Genomic DNA, 26,225 nt, shown 5'->3' with positions numbered 1-26,225 from the left:
AATACAGTCCGTACAACGTCTAGGCATGCTGAGTATCAAATTATCAAGCTGATCTTGTGGAACATTACTCCACTCAGCAAGCAGTGCTCTCCGAAGTTCCGGTACAAATGTAGGAGGTGCTTGGCGGACTGCAATTCGTCGGCCAAGCATGTCCCACGCATGCTGTATCGGAGTCAAATCTGAGAGAATTTCCATCCCAAACAAGCAATCATACACCACCGTAACGGTGTGCCCACCTGCTGTACAGGTCATGTTATGCTGTTTATATATATATATATATATATATATTATAAAAATTTTTTGTCAATATACATGCCTCTAAGCTATGTTCCTATGCAAGGCTATGTTATGTATGCCGTGCTGGCTATATGACGCTGTGTATTTTTGTCGTAAATCTGTGATATCAATATGTTATGTCGCATTACTATGTATATTATGTCTATGAGATGCTATGTTATGTCGCTACGCTATACCCATCTTTCATGTAGTTAAGTTACGTTGTGTATTTAATGCTGTAAATATGTAATCCTTATTCTATGCTATGTCACATGATGGTGCAATGTTAATGCTGTGTCATGTTATGTCTACGCTAAGCTATGATATGTCATCATGCAATGTCCACCTGTCGCATAGGTCATGCCACACTGAGAATTGTATGTTGTAAATATGTAACCACAATATGTTATGTCGCTATGTTTTATCTATGCTTAACTATGTTATGTTGCTATACTATATCCACCTGTCATGTAAGTTACATTACGTTGTGTATTTAATGTTGTAAATATGTTATGTCACTATGCAATGACTGTATTCTATACTATGTCCCGTCGAATGCTATGCCATGTTATGTCTGTGCTGAGCTATGTTATGTCACCATGCAATGCTCTCCTGTCGTGTAGGTAATGCAACTCTAGGTATTTTATGTTGTAAACATGTTATGCTCTAGATGGAGCGGGTCCCGGACTATACCCGATTAGCCGTCCGGGTGTCCGGATCTGCTGTCACCTGTCATTCAATAATATCTTTGTGGTAGCGGGTACCTGCAGTACTCCGTATGAAAGTCCGATGGGAATCAGACTGCAAGCTGAACCTGGACTCTTCGGAAAACATCACGCAAGCCCACTGTGACGATGTCCACATTGCAAGTTCTCTGCTCAAGGCTAAACGATGGCGACAGTGAGTTGCTGTGAGCGGAACACATCTGACGGGTCTGCGAGCACATAGACCAATCTGTCCCAAACGTCTGTACTCGGTTTGCCTTGAAATTATCGTACCTGTGGCTGAAGAAATAGGTCTGATGCTGTGCTCCGTCTGCTTCTTTTGGCAATTACTGCCAAATACCGATCGTCGTTAGGCATTGTAACTCTGGGGACGACCTGTACTGTAACGTCTACTGACATTTCCATCATTTTGGAGTCGTTGCTAAAGTCCAGAGATGATACTTTGGGCTATTTTCAGTTCCTCGGATACTTCCATCTGAGTACGCCCACATTACAGGCGGCGATAATTTAATTCTACCACGTAAAAAATCATTAACCTCTGTGTCATAACTATTCGGTTGTGGCACTGAGCGGCCTACAAAACGCTTATGAACAAGTTTACTTCTTTTCTACAATTTCTTATATACACTTCTCTTACACTCTCGCCATTGGAACGTAGTATCGGCGTCATCTGATGGCTTCCTGAAATTTGCATATTGTTCTTGAAAATGTGTGTGATAAATCTGCAGATGAAAGTTTTATTTTAGATTTCGATTTCCATGCGATTCTGAATTATCCTTAATTCATTTACATGAGTGTAAAATATATTTACTGTGACAAGGTATATTTTTCTGTATCTTAACACTGTAAATATATATATTCCGTTTGAAAGAAATAATCACGATAGCTGTTACAAACATTAACTCCAGAAGTTCTCCGAGTGATGGACTGACGAACTTCGTTTCTATATATGCTGTACTATTAATAACTCACACTTGAAAACATTGTAATGTGTTTCAGAATCTGTGTTAGTTATAAAGATACTTTATTTTGTATATCATCCTATAAACTAACATTACATTTATGTTTTATATACATATATATTTCAGACAATAATCTATATGATATTTAAACTTAGAGATATTAGATTATTACTTTTCTGTGGATTACAACTAAAATTCTATGCCAGAAGTCTTGAAATTGGATATTATCAATAGCCATCGATTCTCAAATAAAATTTTTCCTGCGCTTATTGCTTAGTGAGTTAAAACAATCACAGGTCAGAATTTCTCTGAAAAATTATAACAATTGTTGAATATAGAGGAGTGGCAACATGTCAGTGGTTCTGAAAACGCTTTATTACCATAAGTACAAATGCTTTGAATCCTTCAGTATAACCGCTTGCCAAGTTTACCACTTTCTGCTAAATTACTGGAAGATGTACACCATTAGCACATCCTCTTCTGCTGATCAATAGCAGTGGCCGGCCTATGAAGCGCGAATAACCTTCTCTTTGTTATCGTGCCCACCAGCGGCCGAGCGGTAAAGACGCTGAACACTGGTAGTTCGGTCCGAGGTTCGAATCCCGCGAACGGGCTGGCTGCATGGGCGTTTTCGTGGTTTTCCCCATGTGTAACGTGTATACGAGCCAGTTTCCCTTAGAAAGTCCTCCACGAAGGCATCCCTCCCCTTAGGCAGATAGCCCTCGTGTGCTTTGCCATAATTAAATACACCACCAACACCTCTTTGTTATCGTAATATATCTCTCGCAATGGTTCTTTCATTTTGGCGAAGCGATGTAATTACCACGAACTCGTATTTGGCCATTTTGGCGAGTGTTCCAATACTTTCCATTGCCACCATCGCGGGAGATCTGTGATAGCATTCGCGTTATGACAAAGCGCAGATGATAAGAATCATCACCAACAAGTGTAGTCTTTCTCTCCTCAGTGATAGTAAATGATGTGTCTGATGACGAATCGTCATGACAATGCGTGGTGCCATAATATCACAATCTCTTGCAACGTAGGCGATACGAAGTATTGCAATTCCCGCCATACCTACATGAATATAAGTCCATATACTATCTCTTGACCAAAATTAAAGAACCATCGCAAGGGATCCATAATGACTGAGAGGTGGTAAATCGTGTATTAAAGTGGTCACTGCAAAAACATCAACACAAGTGGACGCACCAATGGTATATGTCGCTTTCCAATAATTTGGTTTCAAGTGGTTGACATGGTAGGCGATCATATTGAACGAAAGTTTTTATATTCCTTTCCCAAAGTAAAACAAGTTTTTTTTAAATTGAAGAATTCGTTTTAAAATCCTACGAATTTTTACTATAGAATCTCGATAAAATAAATTAATACTCGGGATTTGCCGAATCTTGAGAAAGCTAAAAGTTCAAAAAAGCTGAGTCACTAAATGTTATTGCATAAAAGAAATAAAATAAAAGAACGATACTAACAGGTTACTAAATCTCATCCAAGGTCTTGAAGAATTATCTTACAACTCAGCAAAGTTATTGCCAAAGGATAAATAAAACATGTCGCGTAAAGCGGAAAAGAGACATTCATGATTATTCAACTCTGAGATGGTTTTGAATTCTGAATGAAGCAAATGGATTTTTTCTCTTTTGCAAAAGTACGTGTACATTAAGTCGTTGTTGTACCTCTAAAGTTATATGTACTAAATGGAAAAGCAGAGACTTTAGTTTATTTCAATAGTTCTTAATTTAATAAATTTATATCCCAAGTGTGAAAAAAATTATGGTAGAAGAGGATCCAAAATTTGATCATAAGTGTTTGCCTGTCGTATAATGAAAGAAAGTTTTAGTTATTATCAAAAAAATTATGAACACTTTAGTCTTCCGTAAAAATACTCAATTCTGTTAACAGGACTCCCTGAATTTTCGCTGAAGATTGTTTCAATTATTCAATTGCTCGTTTCTCCTCAAATTTTGCCAGTTGTAAAATTTCATCTAAAAACTTAATTTTCATGATATTCATTCTTGCTGTCTTTTATTTTAGTGCTTCTTAAAAAGTTAATTGGTTTTACATTTCCGATTTTTGCTTATAGTTCGTAAAATTCAAATATTATTTCATTAATACCATTAAAATAAAATTATTTGAAAGAAAATATTTTTTTTTCTTTTACAGGTGATGAAGGAACACGGAGTTTACAATATGGTTTTCAGCAGTTCGTGTGTGGTATACGGTAATCCCCAGTATCTTCCCATAGACGAAGCACATCCAATCGGTAATGTCACTAACGTGTACGGGCGAACAAAATATGCTGTAGAGCAAATGTTGGCTGATATCTGCAGAGCAGAAAAGGTGAGTTCTGAAACTAAAATTTAAAATTCACTCCTCTGAAATATTGAATTTTTCCAAGATTTCTCCTAATTAAGTCAATACAGAATTTCTCCTGTAAACCATTTTCCCCGAAATTAGCATTTCAGCAAATTACGAAGACTACGAAGCAACTTACCTAAAAGGTGTCGATAACTTTATGCCGAAGGTGGTTTCAGTTTGCTACTCTGACTAGTACAACTTGCGAAAACCTTTACTTGCATAGCTGTTGGCATAAAGGTGCCAATATGTTTATGGCAGTTACTTTTTTCTAAATAGAAACTTAACGTCATAAGAATGCGAGCTTTTTTTTTTCCCCTGGAAGAATTTTGTCTTCACGAACAGTGGCCAATTTCCAAACAATTTTTCTAGGAAAACTTTTTATTTAAATTACAAACCCAATAGATATCCTGTAGTTTTTTTTGGGAACTCGCACTTCACCTTGGATGATTTTCTAGTGCTAGAACTCCGAAATTGAAATACCTTCAACTGGTCGATCACAAAGGCCTTTAATGTTTTTGGTAGTTCCAAACGGAATATCAGTCTGGGGACAGCAAAACATCAAAAGAATTAAGTTCATGTGAATACAAGAGCTGAGAGAAAACATGGATGTATTTTCAGCCAAGGATGCCATACGGAAAGCGCCATGTGACTGGGAGCATTGAGTCATGATTTCTCATTCTCAGTTCGTTCATTAAAACTTGATAAACAATTTGTGTGGTTTTAGCTTTCCTATGATTAATCTCATTGTCAATCAACTGTCTGACCGCAGTTTTCTTCAGATTTTCATCATTTCTTTTTGTTGAAGACCTCGCTGAGTGAGGATCATCTTTAGTTAATCCTCCGCCTTCTGAAAAGACTTTAAATATTTGAAAAAGCTGTGCTGTCGAGAAAGCAGAGTTTCCGTACATCTATTTTATAAACATTAGTCGCCTTGAGCCCCAGTTTGAAATGAAACTTCATGAGGCATCGTTACTAAAAACTCAGATGACTAACTTTCGTGATGCGCTGAAACGATGAATCAAAACGAGATTGACGCAGCACATAGGAACACTTTAAAGTTGCAACTTGAATTGAAGCTATATGAGCGGTTGACCTTGCTCCCCTGTGTATAACAGCCGTATAGGCCGCTGTGTGATCAGTAACATTACTTTAGTTCCAGGCCTCTTATGGCGAGGCATCGCTAGATATTGGACTTCACGTGTTCTGTATTAAAACACTAATTTTTATTACAACGATTTTAGATCAAAATTTAGACGCTGAATGAGGGGGCAGGAAAGGAAAAGAAAAAGATATGAATTATGGCCGAGCCACGAGAAAAAGGTTTCCCCTTCGCATTTATTTTCTTTGTTACCACAAACAAAAACTGCTGTGTGCTTTCGCAGTGCTTATTATTTTCTTTCTGAGCGTATTGTTTACTTCTTCAACAATTAAGATTTCTGAGGGTAATTCTGTCTATACTTAGACTTTTATATTCGTCGAGAATGGTGTAAGAGAATGATGGGGTGAACGGAATGGTGCTACGGGCTGTGCGTACTGTGAGGGAGGATATTGATACAAATTAGGATTGTGAAGAGCAACGATAGTCATGCTATAATATATGCTAAACGGTTTGCTTGACAAGATTTTCAAAAAAAAAAAAAAAAAATACTCGTATAATAAAATAAAATAAAAATCTGAAAGGTTTCGGATTTTAAATTACGTCCAAAGGGGCTTTTTTTTAACGTTTTGCGTGTTACATTTATTTATTAAATATCATGTTCTTCGCACTTAAACCATAAAATTCAGTTCCACAGCAATATCGCAAAATAATTTTAAAATGAGCGTATCATTAGAATTTCCGATAGTTTCGCGCGCTGGAGATAAAAAGACCTTCCACCGCCCTTCCCCGTAGAGTGTTGCCATTGCTCGCTTTTAAATCGTTGAGTTTTTTAATCAAAAATTCCTTAAAGTTTTACAAAATATGAAATAGATAATAAAACAAATTCCAAATTTGGGCTTCCAAATGTCCATATTCGTGTGGAAACGTAAGTTATTCAAAATTGGATGGCTCTAGGTGCCGTTGTTTTAACACAATGCGAGAAACATACACACATTTATGCAGATTCTTCATTATTTAATCTCTTTAAATATAGCACAGGGCGATAATATTTGGTTGCAACAATTTGAAAAGTGAATCGGACATTTATAGTGCCGACGCAAGACGCCAAAACGAAAATAATAGTCCTTCAGGGCAAACTGCCCCTTTGGACCCCCCCCCCCCAAAACATGTGTAACAGACAGTAAAGTAGATGAAGTTTACCGAATTGGTTGTTTCTGAAATGCATGGGATTTTATTATTCCAATTTCAACTTCCCCCGCATTTCGTAAATACCCTTTCCCATAATTAATGAATTTTTAATATAAAATTCACAGGTTAGGTTATTTAATTACGACAAAGCCTCGAGGGCTATCTGCCTAAGGGGAGGAATGCCTTCGTGGAGGACTTTCTAAAGGAAACTGGCTCGTATACACATTGCACATGGGGAAAACCACGAAAACACCCATGCAGACAGCCCGTTCGCATAAAATTCATAAGATATAATTTAAGCAACACAACGTAGGTGAAAACAAAAAGGATGACATTAGATAGCGATATATACAAGATAGTGATATTTTAAACATTGATATTTTCTATGATAATTTTTAATGTGAGCGAAAACAAAGTTTGCAATAATTTATCACATCTCAGATGCAGATTGTTTGTAGGAAACAGCTAAATTACATGCTAAATAAGGCCTTCCGCCACTGAAAGCACAGCTGAACACATGTTGTTTCCTTATTTCTGGCCGTTTGTAGAAGAACTGCAAAAGGTATGAAATCAATACCTTTGATATCATTAATAATATTCTGCTTCAAATCCTATATTATACGCTTTAGAACACTGGAGTTCTACTCTACACGACACAGATTATTGGAGGATTTGGATTTCTAAACCGAATGATACATGCCTAGGACACTGACATTCTACCCTACCTGACACTGACTAAATAATCTGAAGCAGAATACTACCGACGAAATTACTTGCTGCCAACTAATGGCCAGAACATGGAATCCTTATACTCCCTAAAAACTGAGGCTTCTTCAGAAACGTTTGGAAATCTTTAATATATTAGTTGAGCTCAGTCTTTGGAAGAAGCAACACTGATGCATTTGTGCCTTCAAGTTAACTAATTTTTTCGGTAAATTTGTTGTATCTCAGATTAAGTAAGTTGTTACTAACTCTATTCTCTTTCACATGAAATGCGTATTAAAAATAAGTTTTAAACGAACACCTTGCAGATCAGGTTTCATGATTTATATTATAGTTCATCTAATAAAAATATAGCAGTGTTCGTTAGTTAATAAATTGCTATCGAATTAGCAATATTACATAAATATCCATATAGATACCTTAAAATTCAATACCTTACAGAAAAGAGAGAACATAATTTTGAATGTTTATTAACCTAAACGTTAACTTTAAAATTAGGTATTAAGTCTATACTCGCAATAATGGCCATAATTTCTTTTACGCATAATGCTAACTTTATGAGCTGAATATTTTATGTGGAAACCAAAATTATCTGGCTTTTTTTATTACATAAGTACTTTTAAAGCACGATAGTAATTTTCATGAGATTTTCGAGTTCCCTCTTCTTAGACCCCTTTGAGATTTTACTAAATACTGACTACGTATTTAGAATTTAATATATTAAAGAAAAGTCGTCATAAACACTATATAATACACAGGAAAGCTATTAATCTTCAGTGGTTACCAAGCACAGAAATACCTTAACCCTAACTCAGAACTCGGTATTAAATTTAGGAATCAATTAATACAAAATACTGTCTAGAACAATATTTCCATTTTTGTTTTATCATTATCGAAATAGCACTAAACTTAGATCATTGGAAAAAAAAAATCTTTCTATGTCACATTGTTGTGAGACATATAACTTCAGCGTTAAAATACTATATTCACTGAAACTTTGGAATAGACATTCTTAATATTAGTTACACTAATACTTTCTAAATTGCGTTTTCTTCTTCTTTTTTTTTTTTTTTTTTTAGCAATGGAATATCATTTCTTTAAGGTACTTTAATCCTGTTGGTGCTCATCCTTCTGGTTTAGTAGGCGAAGATCCTACAAGACCATTCACCAATCTCATGCCTTTCATTGGCCAAGTGGCAACTGGCAAAAAAGAGGAACTAGTCATCTATGGTGGAGATTACAATACTGAGGATGGAACAGGTAAATAATTTCAAATTTTTAAAAATAAAATAATGAAGAAAACTAGTTTCTTATATATGAGCTGAAAATTTAATAAACAACCAAAAGTTTTCAAAATTCATATGAAATTTGAAAGTAGAGAAAATATAATTTTTATTAAACTATCTTTTGTGTTCATTTAAAGTTATATTTTATTCCAAAATATATTTGAAACCGTAAAGAAACGAACTGCAGTCGAGAAAATCAGTATGCAAATGACATTTGAAGATTTCACAAATAATTAAATTTCAGCGCCAATAATTTTATAGAGCATATTTTGATCACATGAACGCTTTAGTAGTTTAGTGTTGGCAATAGTAGATCAGAGGAGGCATATGTAGGCGATGTAGACACTCAAAATGCTCCAGACATGCAAGTACTAGACATACCTGAACAGTCAGGAGAGTAGATACGACCGGACCAATGGCTACATCTTCATTAATTTTGATGGCATTTGACATTTTACAATATTAAAGAGTATTGTTCAAAACAGACTGGACGAAGCTAAAATAAAGCCTATATATCCATTAAGGAATCCACTACTGATTTCCGACATAGGAAAAGCCGTCAGGACTGGTTCTGTATTGTCTTCCGAACAATGTTCGTCTGGAAGCATTTTTTCTTCAGCGACGAATCGCCCTTCTTATTCAATGATGAAGACCACCATATGCATGCATGGTGAAATGGCAAGTGGGTACTTTTCCGTTTTGCCGGCGCAAATGATAAAGTCGCAAATAACGGTACAACTGATTCCAAACGGAATATCTCCGCTGGTAACCTTTTACGCTTCATTTTCAAAACAAGTTGCAGCAATTTCTTATCAGATTGATTGTTTCTTTCAATAATGGCATACAATTACATAGAATTTTTACAAAAGATAATTAAATTTTATACCCTAAGCCCATTTGCGGTAATTAAGTCAATTAGGATACAATCACACCGCTCACCCGAAGGCAAAATATAAAAAAGGCAAAATTAAGGGTTAAATTCATCAATTCTAATGAGAATGCACTAGCGAAGTAAAACGCTGCGGTTTTACATAATTTCTGAGTAAGCTATTCGTACGAATTGAATAATTCTTGCATTTAAACTTGTATTCCAAATTGAGATTTAACTTGAAATTTATGTAGATAATTACTGAGAGAATTATAGTTTTGTAGCGTAGTTTACGCGAGATCAGATAACTTTGGGTCACGTGGTGGGAACCGGCGAATTAGGATGTTGAAGCTTGAAAGCATAGTAAATGCTTAAATTAATATCCTTTTACAAATTTATTGTCTTTATTTATTGGCTTTTTACAAAATTTTAAATCATATTAATATGTTTATACCTTCAAAATAAAAAAACTAAATTAACTAGAATTAAAATTTTTTTATGTATATACAGTGGTGGAGAAAATTGTGGACACTTTTGGAATTTTTTGTTTTTGAACGTTGTATGCTTATAGAAAATGTTACATTTCTCAAAATACAAAGTTTTAAAGAGAATTTATTACTGAATTCAATACAAAACACAAAATTCAATTATTTGCAATAAAAAAAAAGTTATATGTACTATAATATAAATAAAAAACACAGTTATGAAGTGGTTTGTAATGTCTAGCTTTCCTGGCCAATCACTGTTCTTCTTCTGAGAACCAATCAAATGTCAGTAACTGCCAGTAGAAAGTTGACATCATGTTTACACCTGAAACAATTCATTATTTTGCTTTGTTCTGTAGAAGGAGGACCTGTTTCTTATACACTGCAATTACAAGTAGGAATTTTTGTAAAAATTTTTAATATTTAGTCAAGAAGCAATGACATCAAATAAAAGAGTAGATTGGACACCTAGAAAGAGATGTAATTTTATTGTGTTACGAGAAAGTGGTCTTTCCTATGCTGAAATTGCAAGACAGGTGGGTGGTTCAGTGACTACATCTGGAGTCCGAAAGTTTTGTTTACGATATCAAAAGACAAATTCAATAAAAAACAAAGAAGGAAAAGGCCGAAAAAAATTCACCACATCTAGTGATGACAGAAGAATCAAAAGACTATGTTTCTAGGATAGAAAAATGTCATCAGCGGCCATCAGAAGTGACCTGAATGATACTGGTGTTTCTGTCAGTTCAAGAACAATCAGGAGAAGATTAACAGGTGTTGGACTGAGAGGTAGAATTCCACGAAAAAAGCCTTATCTCAATTTTCAGCAACGAAAAAAAAAAAAAAAAAAAAAAGACTACAGTGGGCAAAGGAACACATTAATTGGACAGATGATCAGTGGTCACAAGTTATATGGAGTGATAAAACTAAGATATCGTTATTCGGTAGTGATGGGCGAAAATATGTAAGACGTAGAATAGGAGAAGAGCTACATCCTGACTGCATTCAAGCAACTGTGAAGAACCCAGTTAGTGTTATGATTTGGTCATGCATGTCAGCAGATGGTATTGGTCGCCTTCATGTCATCGATGGGACACTGAATGCCAGAAAATACGTTGACACTATTCTAGAACCAAAACTTCTACCTTCCATCAGAGATCTCTTTCCCAACAATGCTTCGTTTATTTTTCAGCAGAATTCTGCTCCTTGCCACACGGCCAAAATATCGAAAGAGTGGTTTTGTACAAAGAGCATTAAATTGTTGTCATGGCCAGGAAACAGTCCTGACCTCAATCCTATCGAAAATTTGTGGCACCGTTTGTAAACTCTTGTCCGAATGAAGTGCCCATCAAATAAAAAGGAACTAATTGAGGCTATAATTGTTTCATGGCATCATGTAATAACGAAAGAAAAGCTTAAAACTCTTGTCAGCTCAATGAAACGTCGATGTGAAGCTGTAATCAAAAATAAAGGGTACCCTACTAAGTACTGATAACTCACTGCAATTATCACTATCTAATGTATATCGATATCTATTATCGTTTAACTTTTTTGTATTGTAAATAATTGAATTTTGTGTTTTGTATTGAATTCAGTAATAAATTCTCATTAAAATGATATATACAAGTTTACATTTTGTGAAACGTAACGTTTTCTATAAGCGTACAAAGTTCAAAAACATAAAAATTTCCAAAAGTGTCCACAATTTTGACCACCGCTGTACTGTATGCTGTCGCCAACAAAGTCTGCTTGGCGCGATTTGCGCCAGCGAAACGGAAAAGTACCAGGAAGGGTTCTGATCTCACATTTGTTGTTTGCACTTAAACCTAATATAAAATGTTAAGGTAACTTTTCATTTAAATTAACATTTTTTGCTCCTTTTTAATTTAAAATCAAATCAATGACAAAAATTATTTTCTTCTCTCAGTGATGGCTGATCTTTAAAGGTTTTATTGTGCACATAATTCTGAGCGAGTAGTTCTTCCTGTGTTCAGATACTGGAATAAATACGAACAATTTTTTTTTCCATGAAATGCATAATCTCACCTAGCGCATGATTTATTGTAAAATATTTTATCTAGTATGAAAGTACGTCTACTATTACATTTTACTATATCATTCGTATCATTCGTGAATCGAAAATCAGCCAGGTTATTTTCCATTTGGAATAGATGCATGATATTTGTTGTACAGCGATTTTGTATTACTTGCATTAAAATCAAAACTATAAACACATTCTTGGAATGGGAAAGAATTTTCAGTCGTACGTGCTTGAGTTTTACAGGAAAATGTAGTCTGCTGGCTTAACCTATTTGTAATTATTAATATTCATTCCATCGAGAAACTGTTAAACTAAAAACTGCTAATTAGAAAGCTGTTGCGTAACTTGCCATGGAAGCTAATTAAGTGAATGAAAAAAGAAAAGAAAAAGTCAACTTGGAAAAGTAAAAATAAGAAGCCATAACACGTTAACGCTCTACTTCTTTTTCTCCCTTCAAACTGAGTGTGATGATTTGGAAACCATTAAATTAAGGATGCAGTAATAAGTACATTCTTCTTTATCATAACTGCGCGGTCTTTTCGCATCCGTTTTCTGGCTTAATGAAGCGGAAATACTCTCCCATTGAGCTATCACATGCTTACAGCTGTCATGTTACTAAAAGTTCAGAAACTCTGAACTTTTAGTAACTGAAGCTGTATCTTATGAATTCTAATTAGCCAACTCAGTATATAGTTAATTTGGCAAAACAAAAATATTCGGACACGCGGAATTTCTTTTCAGTGCATATGCGGTATTTCTTTCCAGTGCATAACTTTTACCTTTAAATTAAAACTGGCTGAGTGAAATATCTGTTTTCTTTTACTTATGGAATGAGAGGTCTTCTCTTCCATAAAACATCTCTGTTTGGAGTTTAACAGGAAGGTAACAGAATTACGCGACAACTAACCTTATCCAAGCAGTAAGAGAGTGTGATCCATGGGCAAAAGTAAGAGAACAGGCAAAAAAAAAAAAAAAAAGAACTGTAAAAAAATCCTGGAGGAAGTAGACCGTGGCGTATTTTCTGATTATTTATTAAAGAAAAGTACAATTGCCAAAAAGTATGGAATTGCCAAATCTACCTTATCCATAATACTTCCCCCCCCCCAAAGTCCTGCTATGCTGCCTCAACATGGCGGGGGTGGGTGTCACAGGGCGGAACGGGCGAAGTACGTCGGGAGCATAGCTCCTAGGAGGGCCACCCTAGGCGTGAAGGCCGTTCCAACATGCCTAACTAAAGCATAGTAGATGAAGATCCTTCAGGGGATTACCGTCTTGGTAATCGGGTGTCATAATCCTTGAGCCCCAGTGATCTCTTCTCCTTTCTGTTCCGTCAGCTCTTAACTGCAGCTTTTCTCGTTTTACTTCTTCCTTGTGGTTTCCTCTTCTGAGGTTCGGGCTCGTCATAAGAAACTGAAACAGCCTTGTCCCTAGTTCTTCGAATGGCGAGAAAACTGCCCATGTGTTTCCCGTGCGTGGAGACCCGTGTCACTGGAAAGGACAGTCCTGTTAGTTCAGCGGTGAGGTACTGTCCCCAACACACTGCTTTGGCCTCTGCTTCAATTAAACGGGAGGCATCTTGTCGTCCTGACAGGTGTCAACCGGCTGGTCACTAGTCCTTGTGTCAGTGACTTGGAGACAAGCTTTCGGGAGTACCTGCTTTTGGGAAAGCCGACTGTGGGACCTCAGTTTGCGTATAAGTCCGGTAGCCCTGGCGTATGAATCTGCGTCCCCTTGTTATGCTCCATGGTGGGTGGGGCGGTCGGACCCGAATCTTTTTCCATTTAAATATGAATACTATGATACCTTCCTGATTCAACAATGTACCCGATACTCTGATTGTGACCAAAAGACTAATAAACAACATAGAAAGCACTGTATCAGATGTATTTTATCCACGTTTCTTAATTATAACCAGCTCTCAAGAATTGAAAAAATGTCACCCTAATAAACAAACATTTTTTGTCTTCTGTAAGAGAACTGAAAAATATTAAGAGACTTCAGTCTGGAGACCTTTTGATAGAAACTGTGTTCGGAAAGCAGTCTAATAGTCTTTTGAAACTAATTAAATTAGGACAAGCAAACCTTTAAATTAAGCCACATAACACTCTGAACTCGTCCCGAGGAACAATCTCTGAAGTAGACTTACTATCAGTAACTGAAGAGGAATTCGTTAAAGAGTTGGCAGAGCAAAACGTGTGTGGTGCTCGTAGGATCAAAATACGGAAAGACTGTCAACTTATGTCCTCTAAACATGTCATACTTATTTTCGAGTCTTCTAACTTGCCTAAAAACATCAAAGCTGGATACCTAAACAGTTCAGTCAGGCCGTATATACCGAATCCAATGTGTTGCCTCCAATGTCAGCGCTTTGGTCATGGAAAGACCTCTTGTCGCGGTAGCCCCACGTATACTCGATGTTCCATCGCAGGCCATGCCATTGAAGGCTGCTCTGCTGCTCCCTTATGTATAAATTGTAATGGCGAGCACTCAGCCTTTTCAAGATCATGTCCGAAATGGCAGACAGAAAAACAAATTCAAAACATTAAAGTTACACAAAAAATATCATTTGCAGAAGCCAAAAGACTTGTTCTCTCTAATCAGCCAAGACCTAATAAATCTTATGCATCCGCAACAGAATCATTCAGATCAATATCAACACAAACCACAATAACCGCACAGAAAAAAGAACTAGCAATGAAAGAAGATCCTAGAAACCAAAAACCAGGAAAAATACCTGATGTTGAAAGTAGTATACCGGTGACTGCGTTCAAAGGAAAACAGAATGTCCAACAGAACAAACATAAAGATGTTATCAAGGAGAAAAATAAGCAAAAACCCAAGACCCCCAGCCAAAGTTCTATTGTGAGCATGAGTTCAGAACGCCTAGACGACTCAGACGAAATGGACGTTGAGCAAGGGTTATCCCTTCCTGAACATCTTTTGCCTCGAAAGTCAAAAAAACAACACCGCCAAAAAAAGCATCCATTACAGGGGCGTAGCTAGAGGGGGGCAAGGGGGGACATCTGTCCCCGGGCGCAGAATCCAAGGGGCGCCAAATTGATGTTACGACATTTTAGAATTAAATGTTTTCCATCCTTGGCAAGCAGTAGGGGGCGCGAAATCTTCAGTTACCCCTGGGCGCTGAAAACCCTAGCTACGACTCTGATCCATTATAAGTACATTTATTTCTTGGAATTTCCCGGTTTTCCGTCAAAACCTGGATTATATCAAGGATTTAATCAACATCTATCAACCTGCCTGCTTTGCACTTCAGTAGACATGTTAAAACCAAGCAGACATGCTAAGATACGGAGATAGACCAGAGTAAGAAAGGACAACTCATCTGTGGATCGTGCTTGTGGTGGTGTGGGCCTTATCGCCTTCCACAATCACCCATACACCGCTCTCCCTTTGACGACGTCCCTTCAAGCTGTGGCGATTCAAATTATTTTACGTTTTTCAATTTCAGTATGCATTATTTATTTACCCCCACATGCGTATGTAGATCAGCGAGAGTTGGACAGAACAATAGAGCAGCTCCCAGAATCGTTTTTCCTTTTAGTTGATTTCAATGCACATAGTACCTTATGGGGAAGTAGGGACACTAATTCAAGGGGCCGGCAGATCGAACAATTAAAGGAAGATCATTCCATTTGTCTCCTTAATAATGGAGAATACACCTACTTTCATCAGCCGACTAGAACATTTCTTGCAATTGATCTGGTTCTTTGTTCTCCATCTCTATTACCTTTTTGCTCTTTCAGTGTAGGGGAGAATCTCAACGATAGTGACCATTTCCCATGGATTATAAATATTACAGGAAAGTCAGTGATCTCAAGACAAACATGCTTACTTTACGATAAAGCTGATTGGGATCTTTTTGCATCTTGTGCTGTGCTAACTGAAGAAATGGTTGACGATATGGACATCAATGTAGCAGTAAAAATGATCTCTCATACTATTGTACAAACAGATAAACTCTGTATTCCGAAGTCCTCGACAAAATTCCCTAAACCCTGGTGGAACAGCGATTTTCATGAAACTTCGAGAGAGCAAAAGAAATCTTGGCGTATTTTTCGCCGATATTCAACACTGGCAAATCTTCTGTCCTTTAAAAAAGCTAAGGCGAATGCAAGAAAAGTGAGGCGGCAAAGTCAGAGAAAATCATAGTCAGCCTATGTGTCCACTATTACCTCCTCAATGTCTAGCAAACAGGTTTAGGAAAGAGTCCGCAAAGCCTCTGGACTATATAATGATTATTCCTTTTCTGTTCTAGAAAAAGATGGAAAGTTGATAAGCACTAGAGAAGAAATAGCCGATGGTTTAGTTGATACATTTGCTGCTGTATCTGGCAGTAGCAATTACTCAAAAAAGTTTCTGTCCACGAAGATGCGCTTGGAAAGGACTCAAATCGACTTTTCCCATCCTAATGCAGAATTTAAGTGATTTAGTAGCAACTCGAAAGCTGGAAATTTCTCATCTTTTTACAGATTAAAAAGAAAAAATACAGTTAAGTTGGAGAATTAAAATAAAATTTCATGTTTACAAGCGATTAATAAGTAGTGAACTTAAGGAGTAACACATACACCGTATGTTGCTCTATTTAAATTCAAAATCAGCCGAACAATATCACATGTTTGTCTTTCTTGTTCATACCATTATCATAGCTCTGAGATCTCTAGAGTTATTAAGCTGAAGATTTTTGGTTTAAAAAATTTGAGCAATAAAACCGTTAACCCTTGGCCATTAGAATCTTTGATTTCCAGATAATCTGTGAACGTTCTTCAGATCTGAAAGTGTTTCTGATTATTTCAACATATTTTACTGTCAAAAAGTTTTGCTTCTTAAAGCTCAAATCCAGCGTGCAGTCAAGGAGGATCAAAGATCTGTCCTTGACGATTCAGCATTTTGCTCAATGTTTAGTTTTCTTCTACTCAAAATAATATTCTTAGACAAATAATGAGCGTGTTTCATTTGTCTCATCGCAGTTCGTTGGAAATGCTTCTGTACTGCAGATATGTATTGTCAATACAAAGGATCAACCTGTTCAAAAACATTTCAACTACCTTCTTCAAACAACTGATAATTCTGCTTAGAGCAAAGCCATTTTGACAAGAATTATGAATTATCATCAATCCCTTTAGAACATTCTTCCTATTACTAATCTTTACCCTTCCACTATTTTTCTGTATAATACTATAATACCATGCTTGTTCCTTTTAAATACCTCCTTTAAATAGAGAGATGAGGGTATAATATTTAAATACTGCTTTGTGTCGTAGGCGAAGGATCACAAAAACACCTCAATCGCGTCAAAAAGGAAGCGCAAGCCATGAGTTTATAGTTGAGCAAATCTGAATTTACGAGTTCATATTTTTGTTGCGAAAGGTGAGGTTCGGTGAGTTCGGTGTATAATAACTGAAAACTGAAGTTATTTATTTCTTTAAAAAAAAGTTTCTTCCATTTTATTGCAATGATTTTATGAGTTTATTTTTGTTATTATTATTATTAAATAGGTTTGTGCCCCCTTTATTGCGAGGCATAATTTTATTTTTGGAACTGATTCTGTAGTTTTTACCTAAAAATTGTAATTGGTTATCTAAAAATTCTGTTTTGATTGTTTAATTTTGTTTTGAATCTCTGCTGTTATAGTTACTTGGCTTCCATATGTTAACTAGTCATCGAGTCATTTCCCGATTTATCTTAAGTAATAAAATACCTGCAGTTCATTTGAGGATCTCGCGTATTTCAGTATTATCATTAATCCCTCCCTTTTTGATTTATTTGTAAGCCTAATTAAAAGAAATGAAAAAAATCAAAGACTAAATGAATATATAAGATCAGACGGAAGGAAAAAATTAGAAAATAAATTTACGAATTCATATTTTTGTTGCGAAAGATGAGTTCGGTGTATGGAGGTTTATAACTAAAACCTGAAAATATTTATTTCTTTAAAAAATGTTTTCAGTACTCCAATTACATGTTCTGTTGCAAACTTTTGTTTCATATTGCTAAAAGAATCTGGTCTATGATTTTCAGAATTCATGTGACTAACGCTTCCAACTAATTTGCACTGGAAGCAGAAAATCTTATGGGCATTTCGCGAGCTCGAATTCTAGAGTGCATGTGTAATGGGCAAGTTGTTGGCATCTCAGTCAGATTTTCGACCAATTCTAGTTGCTTGCACATGGGCAAATTTGAAGAGCTTCTTAGCAGGTACCGAAGATTCTACATATTCTTTACATTACATTGAATGCATTTTTCATTTTCAAAATTTATACAGCCTACTTCTGCTCCAAATGAGTTTCCAAATACTAATTTTTGCTTTTGCTTTCATAAGTACTATCGTTTAAAAACTGATTATGAAAATCGGATCATTTTCTAATGTTTTCCTTCCGTCTTATCTTCTTATATATTCATTGTCTTTGATTTTTTTCATTTCTTTTAATTAGGCTTACAAATAAATCAAAAAGGGGAGGGGTTAATGATAATACTGAAATACGCGAGATCCTCAAATGAACTGCAGATATTTTATTACTTAAGATAAATCGGGGAATGGCTCGATGACTAGTTAACATATGGAAGCAAAGTAACTATAACAGCAGAGATTCAAAACAAAATTGAACAATCAAGACACAATTTTTAGATAACCAATTACAATTTTTAGGTAAAAAACTACAGAATCAGTTCCAAAAATAAAATTATGCCTCGCAATAAAGGGGCCACAAACCTAATTAATAATAATAATAAAAAAATAAACTCATAAAATCATTGCAATAAAATGGAAGAAACTTTTTTTTTAAAGAAATAAATAACTTCAGCTTTCAGTTATTAACCTCCATACACCGAACCTCACCTTTCGCAACAAAAATATGAATTCGTAAGTTCAGATTTTGCTGTACAATAAACTCATGGCTTGTGCTTCCTTTTTGACGCAATTGAGGTGTTATTGCGATCCTTCGCCTAGGACACAAAGCAGTATTTAAATATTATACCACCATCTCTCAATTGAGACACTAGCGCTAGCTAAGAATAGTTTTGCCTACACCTGTACATGGAGCAGAGATATGTCGCCTGTACCTGGATCAGAATGCATAAAACCGCTTTCTTCAAAACAGATAACCTTAGCAAGCTTTTAACCTTGCCTGAAGTATATCAAGACGTTTGTACCATGAACTCCTCACAAAGGTCACGGTGTACCTGATTCCCAGAAGATATGAATATTTAAGACAAGCCTCGCACAAATACCTCACGTGTGTCGTAAATGAATTCATTCCTGTAAAAGTTTCCTCGAAAGAATGATTTATACGAAATTTGATGTAATACAATTTTTTATGAAAGAAAGTAATAAATAGACAATTAGGATAAGGAAATGTTTTAACTGACTAAATATAACATTTAAAATATAACAAAATTGTGCTTTTTTTAGAAGGCAAACAACACCGAGGCCTGCATCCTTATATTCAACCTCAGCTTTGAACGAGCTTAAAATGGAATCTAATATCTCTCTTCTTTTATCACCGTCCTGACAGAACTTTTCGGATCGACTTTTAAATATGCTTCCGTTTCTTTCAGACATAACCATCACAAATGTTGATACCTTACCCGAGATTTTCAAACTCATATCCAATAATTTATGACATTTAAACATCACTAATGGCCATATCATATGAATGTAAAATTTACTCATGTTCGTTTGTTCAGAAGATCAGTTTCTTTGAATTCAAATAAAACTACTCAGCAAATCTTTTAATTCGATCCAATTATTATGTTTCATGCAACTATGTATGAAAACGGTTATATGCTTTACTATGCTTAAAAGTTACAGTAAAAGCCAAAATTATGCATGAAACCTGCTCCAATTCTAGTGAACATTAATTTTGATTAGGAAAATTTGCTTTGAGCATAGCATTGTTTCGATAAAATTTAAAGCTATGAGTCTTGATAAACAGCATGTCTGAGTGGTATCTAAAGTTGTCAGTGTCAAATCCTAAAGTCTGCTTTTTAAAACTGTAATTATAATTACTGAATTAATATTAGTCGACCAACCGAACTTTACTTCTCTCTGGTTATTATGAATGCTACAATTTGATTTGAGTGAATGTGGCAAAAATTACATTACAGAATTTGTACTGAAGTACAAGGATGCCCATAAACTGATTAAACACGTAATAACTCGATTTTGCACAGATAACAAAACATGCATTGAACCTTAAATACATAAACTCTCAAAGTTTATAATCATATTGAATACATTTAATAAACTTCCGCAAATGCACCCCTGGTAATAAGCAAATTATCCAATGAGTACTCAATCTCACGGAACACATTCTTCAGCATTACTAGTATCATTGTGCGAAAGGCGTTTTTGATGTGGTGTCGTAAGTTCACAGCATCAGGAACTGCTGTATGATACACAATGACTTTAACATTCCCAAAGAAAGAAATCTAGGAGAAAATTATGTCAGATGTGTGTGGCATGAAATTAAGCACTCTGGATATTTTGCATGCTACCAAGGATGCACACGTGGAAGTTTATTAAATGTTTGCAATATGATTATAACCTGCGGAGGTTTATGCATTTGAGGTTCATTGCGAGTTTCATTATCACGTTTTGTAATTAGGGTAAACATTTATGGGCATCCTGCATTAATAATGTAGTACAGAAAAATCATCTAAGATTGCAAACTGGCAGCGTCATTAATCTACTTTCGATTTTAAATGAAAGGAATTAATTGAAAAAAATTAATGATTTAACTCGTTTGGTTAACTGTCATAGTATACAAAAAGTACCTTTAAACGCAATTTATTACATGATTAATTACGCATGTAACGACTTCGAGAAGAGATTTTTATTCTGGACCCAATAATATCAACGCTGAACAACGGCGTTAAATGTGTTCTCCATGTATATGAAAATGCAAGATTTTTACATTGCAGATTATTCGTTTGTTTTTTGTCCCAATGTGCTTCTAGAAATGTAATATGTCTGAGCTGAAACAAATCGATAAAGCTTAAGAAAAGGCTAAAAATATGACACAAGCTGTATATTTTGAGACCACTATTGCAGCGATTCTCTTTCGAAATGGCTGATACAAGTTTTGCTCAATCATTAATTTCATTTTATGACAGTAGAGGAGGTAAGTGATCTCCAATTCTGTCTTCTAGCATACGCTAGACAGACTTAATGGTATTAAGATAAGAAGATAGTGCTTACTTAACGTGGAAGATATTCATGCTCACTTTGTCTTTTTGAAACTACCCTGTCACCAATTTCGCGATATGAACTAATGCTTTATCATCCTGATGCATGATTATGTGCTTTTGAACATAAAGTTAGAAAAACTGGGTGGTTTGGACGATGATGTGACCATCAAGAACAATCAGTATTTACAAAGACCTTCAAAATACTGAAGCCCAAACAGTCACCATGTGACCTCCATATAGTAGAAGTGGAGTTATAAAGTCGCAATCGCGTGGACTAAACATGTTGTGTGTCTTAAAATGAAAGGCCTTAAATGTTTAGATAAAATCCGCTTGATTCATAAATTCACCACTGTTTCCATATTTCATTCTTGGGACTAGAATAATGATTCTCATTTTGTTTTGCTCTACGCACCTCTTTGACCATTGCTTGAAGTTCATTCTTCCCTCCTTCTTACAATTCGAAAAACACATGTATACATTTATTCAGACTTAGAGATTTTTTAAACATGTTTTAAAAATTTGAAAAACAAAGTGTAGAAAATGTTATTAAATACTAAAACTTGAATAAAAAGTTTTTTATCTTCATAAACTAAAACTGAACACTTAGAGCTAAACAGAAAGTGATAGCATTCCATCCCCACATCCGAAGTTATGAAATTCCCTCTCGGTCTGGACGGTGTGGGACATTTATCCCTGAATGAGTTCTCTTCGCACACAAACTATCTGCACACTGTTCCTGAATTGGAGGAAGATGCTGAAACTGGATAATACACATTTTGCATTGTGAACTATTCAAATCTGGCTGTCCTAAACCAGCATTTAAGGTAAGCGCTGATTATCAGTCGCTCAACCATAGCTGTCCTGACGATGAATATATTTGTTGTAGTACTATGTTTGATCAAACGAATGTTAAATTTTCGCTTCGTCTATACATTGGGAGTAGCAGACATGGGGAAGATTAGCTGTCCTCACAGGATTTAGAGCCATCGTATATAGGGTGGTTCGTTCAGGCGCGGCAGAGACTTATAACGATATTGTCAAGTATAAATTTCGACTGTGTTATCGCCAGATGCTTGATTCTGCAACAGTCTTCCTCTGGGGTTTCGGACCCTTTTGGAAAGCTTCCGGAGAGAAACTACTAGATGGCCTTGGTCTGAGCCTCCTTCCATGGCGCACTGCAATGTTCTGTTATTTGAATAATTACTTTTTTGGTTACAAATATCTTCAACACTTTAAAATGCTTTGCATACAACTTCATGTTGCATTGGCAGTTGGCATTCGGAATGGACGAAATTCTTCGCGTTTTTACTAAATAAATAAATACGGATTTGGATAGTGTGGCCTTCAATATATCACAAATGTGTGCTATCTTTGCCAACAGATGCATCAGCCATACGACACTAACAATTTGCCATCTTTTAAACTCTAGTATATCTTTGAAAAGTTCCTTGTAATTCCAAGTACCTGTAGCTGTAATACGTCTGAAAATTCAAATTACATAACTCTGCTACTATTGATAAATTTCAAAATTATTTAGTGTAGCCAATCGAAAGTGCACACGCTGGCTTGAGATTTGGAGGATTATATTCGCCAAATGTTTGAGTTCCGTTCTCGAAATCCTATAATAGCTTTATCATATCCAGCGACGAGGAGAGGAGTAAGTTTTCCAAGAATCGACTTTCTTCCGCAATATTTAATAACGCTGGAGGAAGAAGTTGTTTCACGTAGGAAAGAAAGAAAAGGAATCAGTAGAATCAATTAGTCCTTTGTATTGCTGGAAGGAATGTGTTTCTCGTGAGCCGCCCAGACGATATAGTGGTTAGGGAAGCTTACCGTGGTACCGAAAGGCCCAGGTTTGAATCCCGGAGAAAGCATGTATGTTTGTAAATGTATAATGTCTGCTCGGCATGGGGGCACTCTAAATATGCGGCTAGCCGAAAATCTCGAGAGGATGGTGATAGGGAAAGAGGGCTGGAAGACTCTCGGACCCGTCCTTCCCGGGGTGCTCTCCATCAAAATTGGATGCGGAATTGAGCGAAGTCGTGCTGTCATCTATATGATGCTTAAGGATCTTGTCAGGGACAGTAGCAATCTTGCACTCCTTGCCACGATGAACTTCGTGGGCTTGCTCTGATGTTATTGTCAGACGAGTGGGATAAATCACAACAACAACAACACATGTGTTTCTCGGAAAAGTTTCCTTATTGAGTATAAGACCGTTATTGATTGAAAAGGAAATTTGCTATTTACCCTGCCCTCTTAAGGTTCGTGCCTGTGTGTTACTACGTAACCAAAATGTGATTTTGATGAGCATCTGGGAAGATATCTGAAGAACTTTCAACAGCATTTCAAGCCATGAAATGGTACATAGTAATTACAAATGATACAGCAAAAACTTAGATGGTGAAACGATTAGCTTTGGAATAAAAATTAATATTTTGCATGTGCAAAGCAAACACCGAATTATATAATTAATGATCCTGCCAGAACTGACTATTAAAATGTTATTCCTTCTTTTCGCTTCCTTGTACGAAGTAAAGGAAGTATTGTAATCACGAAAAACTTTAGGTATCCTAGTTCAATGAAAATATTCATTTTGACCGCTCCCGAATCTATATTAATAGTTTTTTGCATGCCATTTGTATGTACAGACAGAATAGATTAATTTTTTCAAAAATGGATTGTAAAATGGATTTAAAATTGATTCAGAAGAGATTTTTTTTTGTGACATCTGTACGTATGTATGCATCTCGCATAACTAAAAATGAGTAGCCGTATAATGTTGAAATTTAGTGTCTTGCCCAGTGGGACCAAAATTTAACTTTCAATTTTGTGCACCGAAAATTTGGTCTTCGTGCCCGTTCGCCAAATTACTTGTTTTTGTGTAGAAATTTTGATTTTAATTTTTTTTAATTAACTGTATTTGATATTTTAGGTTTTCTTGTATCTTACAATTTTTAATGAAGCTGTTTTGAGATTTCATGTATTTTTGCCTGGCCGCGAAGTGAACTGAATGATTGAATGAAAAATATCTCTGTAATGAAATTCGAGGAGAATTCGAATTTAGTGCAGCAAAAAAATTAAGTTGTAGTGCAGCAAAAAATGAGTATAGTATAATTTAATATTCTGTGCAAGCAAGTCGTGTGCTGTCCACATCAGATATTTTAACTTGAGTAATAAATTTGAAAAATATATGTGATAAAAAGATTAATAAAAAATATTGAGTTTTAAAAAACAGCTTTGAATTTTAATTAGCTGGTAAATTTTGCATTTTGTTTTTATAATAAATCTTTTATTTTGGTCTCCTTAGTATAAAAACGACGAAACACTATTTTAAAATGCAATTTTATTCAAATGATATATTTGTGTACAGATAATATTTGAAGTAAAATTAACAGATATGATTCAGGCATATCTTAATTTACTTCGTTTGTACATTTCCTTTGATTTCCTTCGTTTGTACATTTCCTTTGTACATTTCCTTTGTTTGAGTTAAAATACATTTCCTTTGATTTATGAACTTATGTTCAATTTCAAATGAAATAAATTAGATACGATGTTTAAAAGTACGTAGTATAATTATTTATAAATACATGTTCTTTACGTCGTAGGTGTACGAGATTTTATCCATGTAATGGATCTGGCGACAGGTCATGTAGCTGCCCTAAAGAAGCTTGACAAGAACCCTCATTATAAGGTGAGTTCAATAAAGTAGATAGATGAAAAGTGATAAATATTGGGAAATATGTATCTCACCATTGATTGAAAAATTCTAAACATTTAAAAAATATCATTGGGTTCATTTTCTCTCTGGGGCCCTCCAGCGGCCGAGCGGTAAAGTCACTGAACACTGGTAGTTCGGTCCGAGGTTCGAATCCCGCGAACGGGCTGGCTGCATGGGTGTTTTCGTGGTTTTCCCCATGTGTAACGTGTACACGAGCCAGTTTCCCTTAGAAAGTCCTCCACGAAGGCATCCCTTCCCTTAGGCAGATAGCCCTAGTGTGCTTTGCCATAATTAAATACACTACCATTTTCTCTCTGAACCTAAAGAGTAATTCTGGGTCCTAAAAAAGCATTAATCTGATTGAAAACAAGTAAGTAGATTAAGGGGGATACATAATCTAGTTTTTTTTATTGCGCTTGACAACTTATGTACTTGACATAAGTTGTCGAGTGCAATAAAAAACTATATTACGTATTTTTTTTTTTTTTTTTTTAAGTTTCAGGAAATTTTCTTTTTTCTGTCGTCCATATCATGATACTGTCCAATTTGTAAGACATTTTAATTGCGCTTCATCTTTCTAAATTTAAAAAAAAAAAAAAAAAAATGTTGCATTTTACTACATATGTTTATCATTCTTCACGCGGGAAAAATGTCTTTTCTTAAGGAAAAGTCTCTTATACAAATACCTGGTTTTCAGAGGGTTGCCATTTAAGCAAGCAAAAGAGCTTTATATATTAAGTTTAATCAATGTGTAATTTCTTATAAACAGAGCGATTTAAAAGCCATAAATACAACTTAACCTCCAAATCTTATTATTAAATAATGAAGAATCTGTACGAATGTATGTTACTCGTACTTTGGAAAAATAGCGGCATCTACAGCCAACAGATTTTCTATGTACTACATAATACTCTATCCGAATATGCGCACATCGAAAATCGAATTTAGGATTTTTTTTTTTTTTTTTTTTTAAATTTCCTGTTTTGTGCGTATATATTTTGATTAAAAAACTCAATGATTTAAAAGCGATGTGTTGCTGAGCGTAAGTTCTTTCAAATTTAATCAGAAAACTCGTCGATTTAAAAGAATGGGTTACTATAGTCGGCAAAGATTTAATCACAAAACTGAGCAATTTAACAGACATGTTGTTGTGTCTCATACATGTGCGACAGCCTGGAAACAACGGCAGTGGTTTACCATGGTAACAGAATTTTGCGCTAGCATTAAAAATCTTTCATGTGTTTGAGAGCATCTCGTTCTAAAGT

The 26,225-nt window shown here is 35.5% G+C and overlaps 1 protein-coding gene across 2 annotated transcripts in view; it reads left to right on the top strand.

Annotated features, from left to right (window-relative positions):
• Positions 1-26,225, top strand: part of LOC146996759 (UDP-glucose 4-epimerase-like) — a 74,947-nt gene that overhangs the window by 35,778 nt on the left and 12,944 nt on the right. For both annotated transcript variants that reach the window (XM_085818366.1, XM_085818365.1), the window contains exons 5-7: positions 4,145-4,321; positions 8,429-8,609; positions 24,848-24,933. In XM_085818366.1, coding sequence (XP_085674492.1) covers positions 4,145-4,321; positions 8,429-8,609; positions 24,848-24,933 — 444 coding nt within the window. The remainder of the gene's footprint in view (positions 1-4,144; positions 4,322-8,428; positions 8,610-24,847; positions 24,934-26,225) is intronic.

The sequence above is a fragment of the Stegodyphus dumicola genome, chromosome 6 (assembly GCF_044657685.1).
Source record: "Stegodyphus dumicola isolate Sdum_Otavi_A_Nest chromosome 6, ASM4465768v1".
NCBI lineage: Eukaryota > Metazoa > Arthropoda > Arachnida > Araneae > Eresidae > Stegodyphus > Stegodyphus dumicola.
This window is presented reverse-complemented; position numbering and strand designations above follow the sequence as displayed.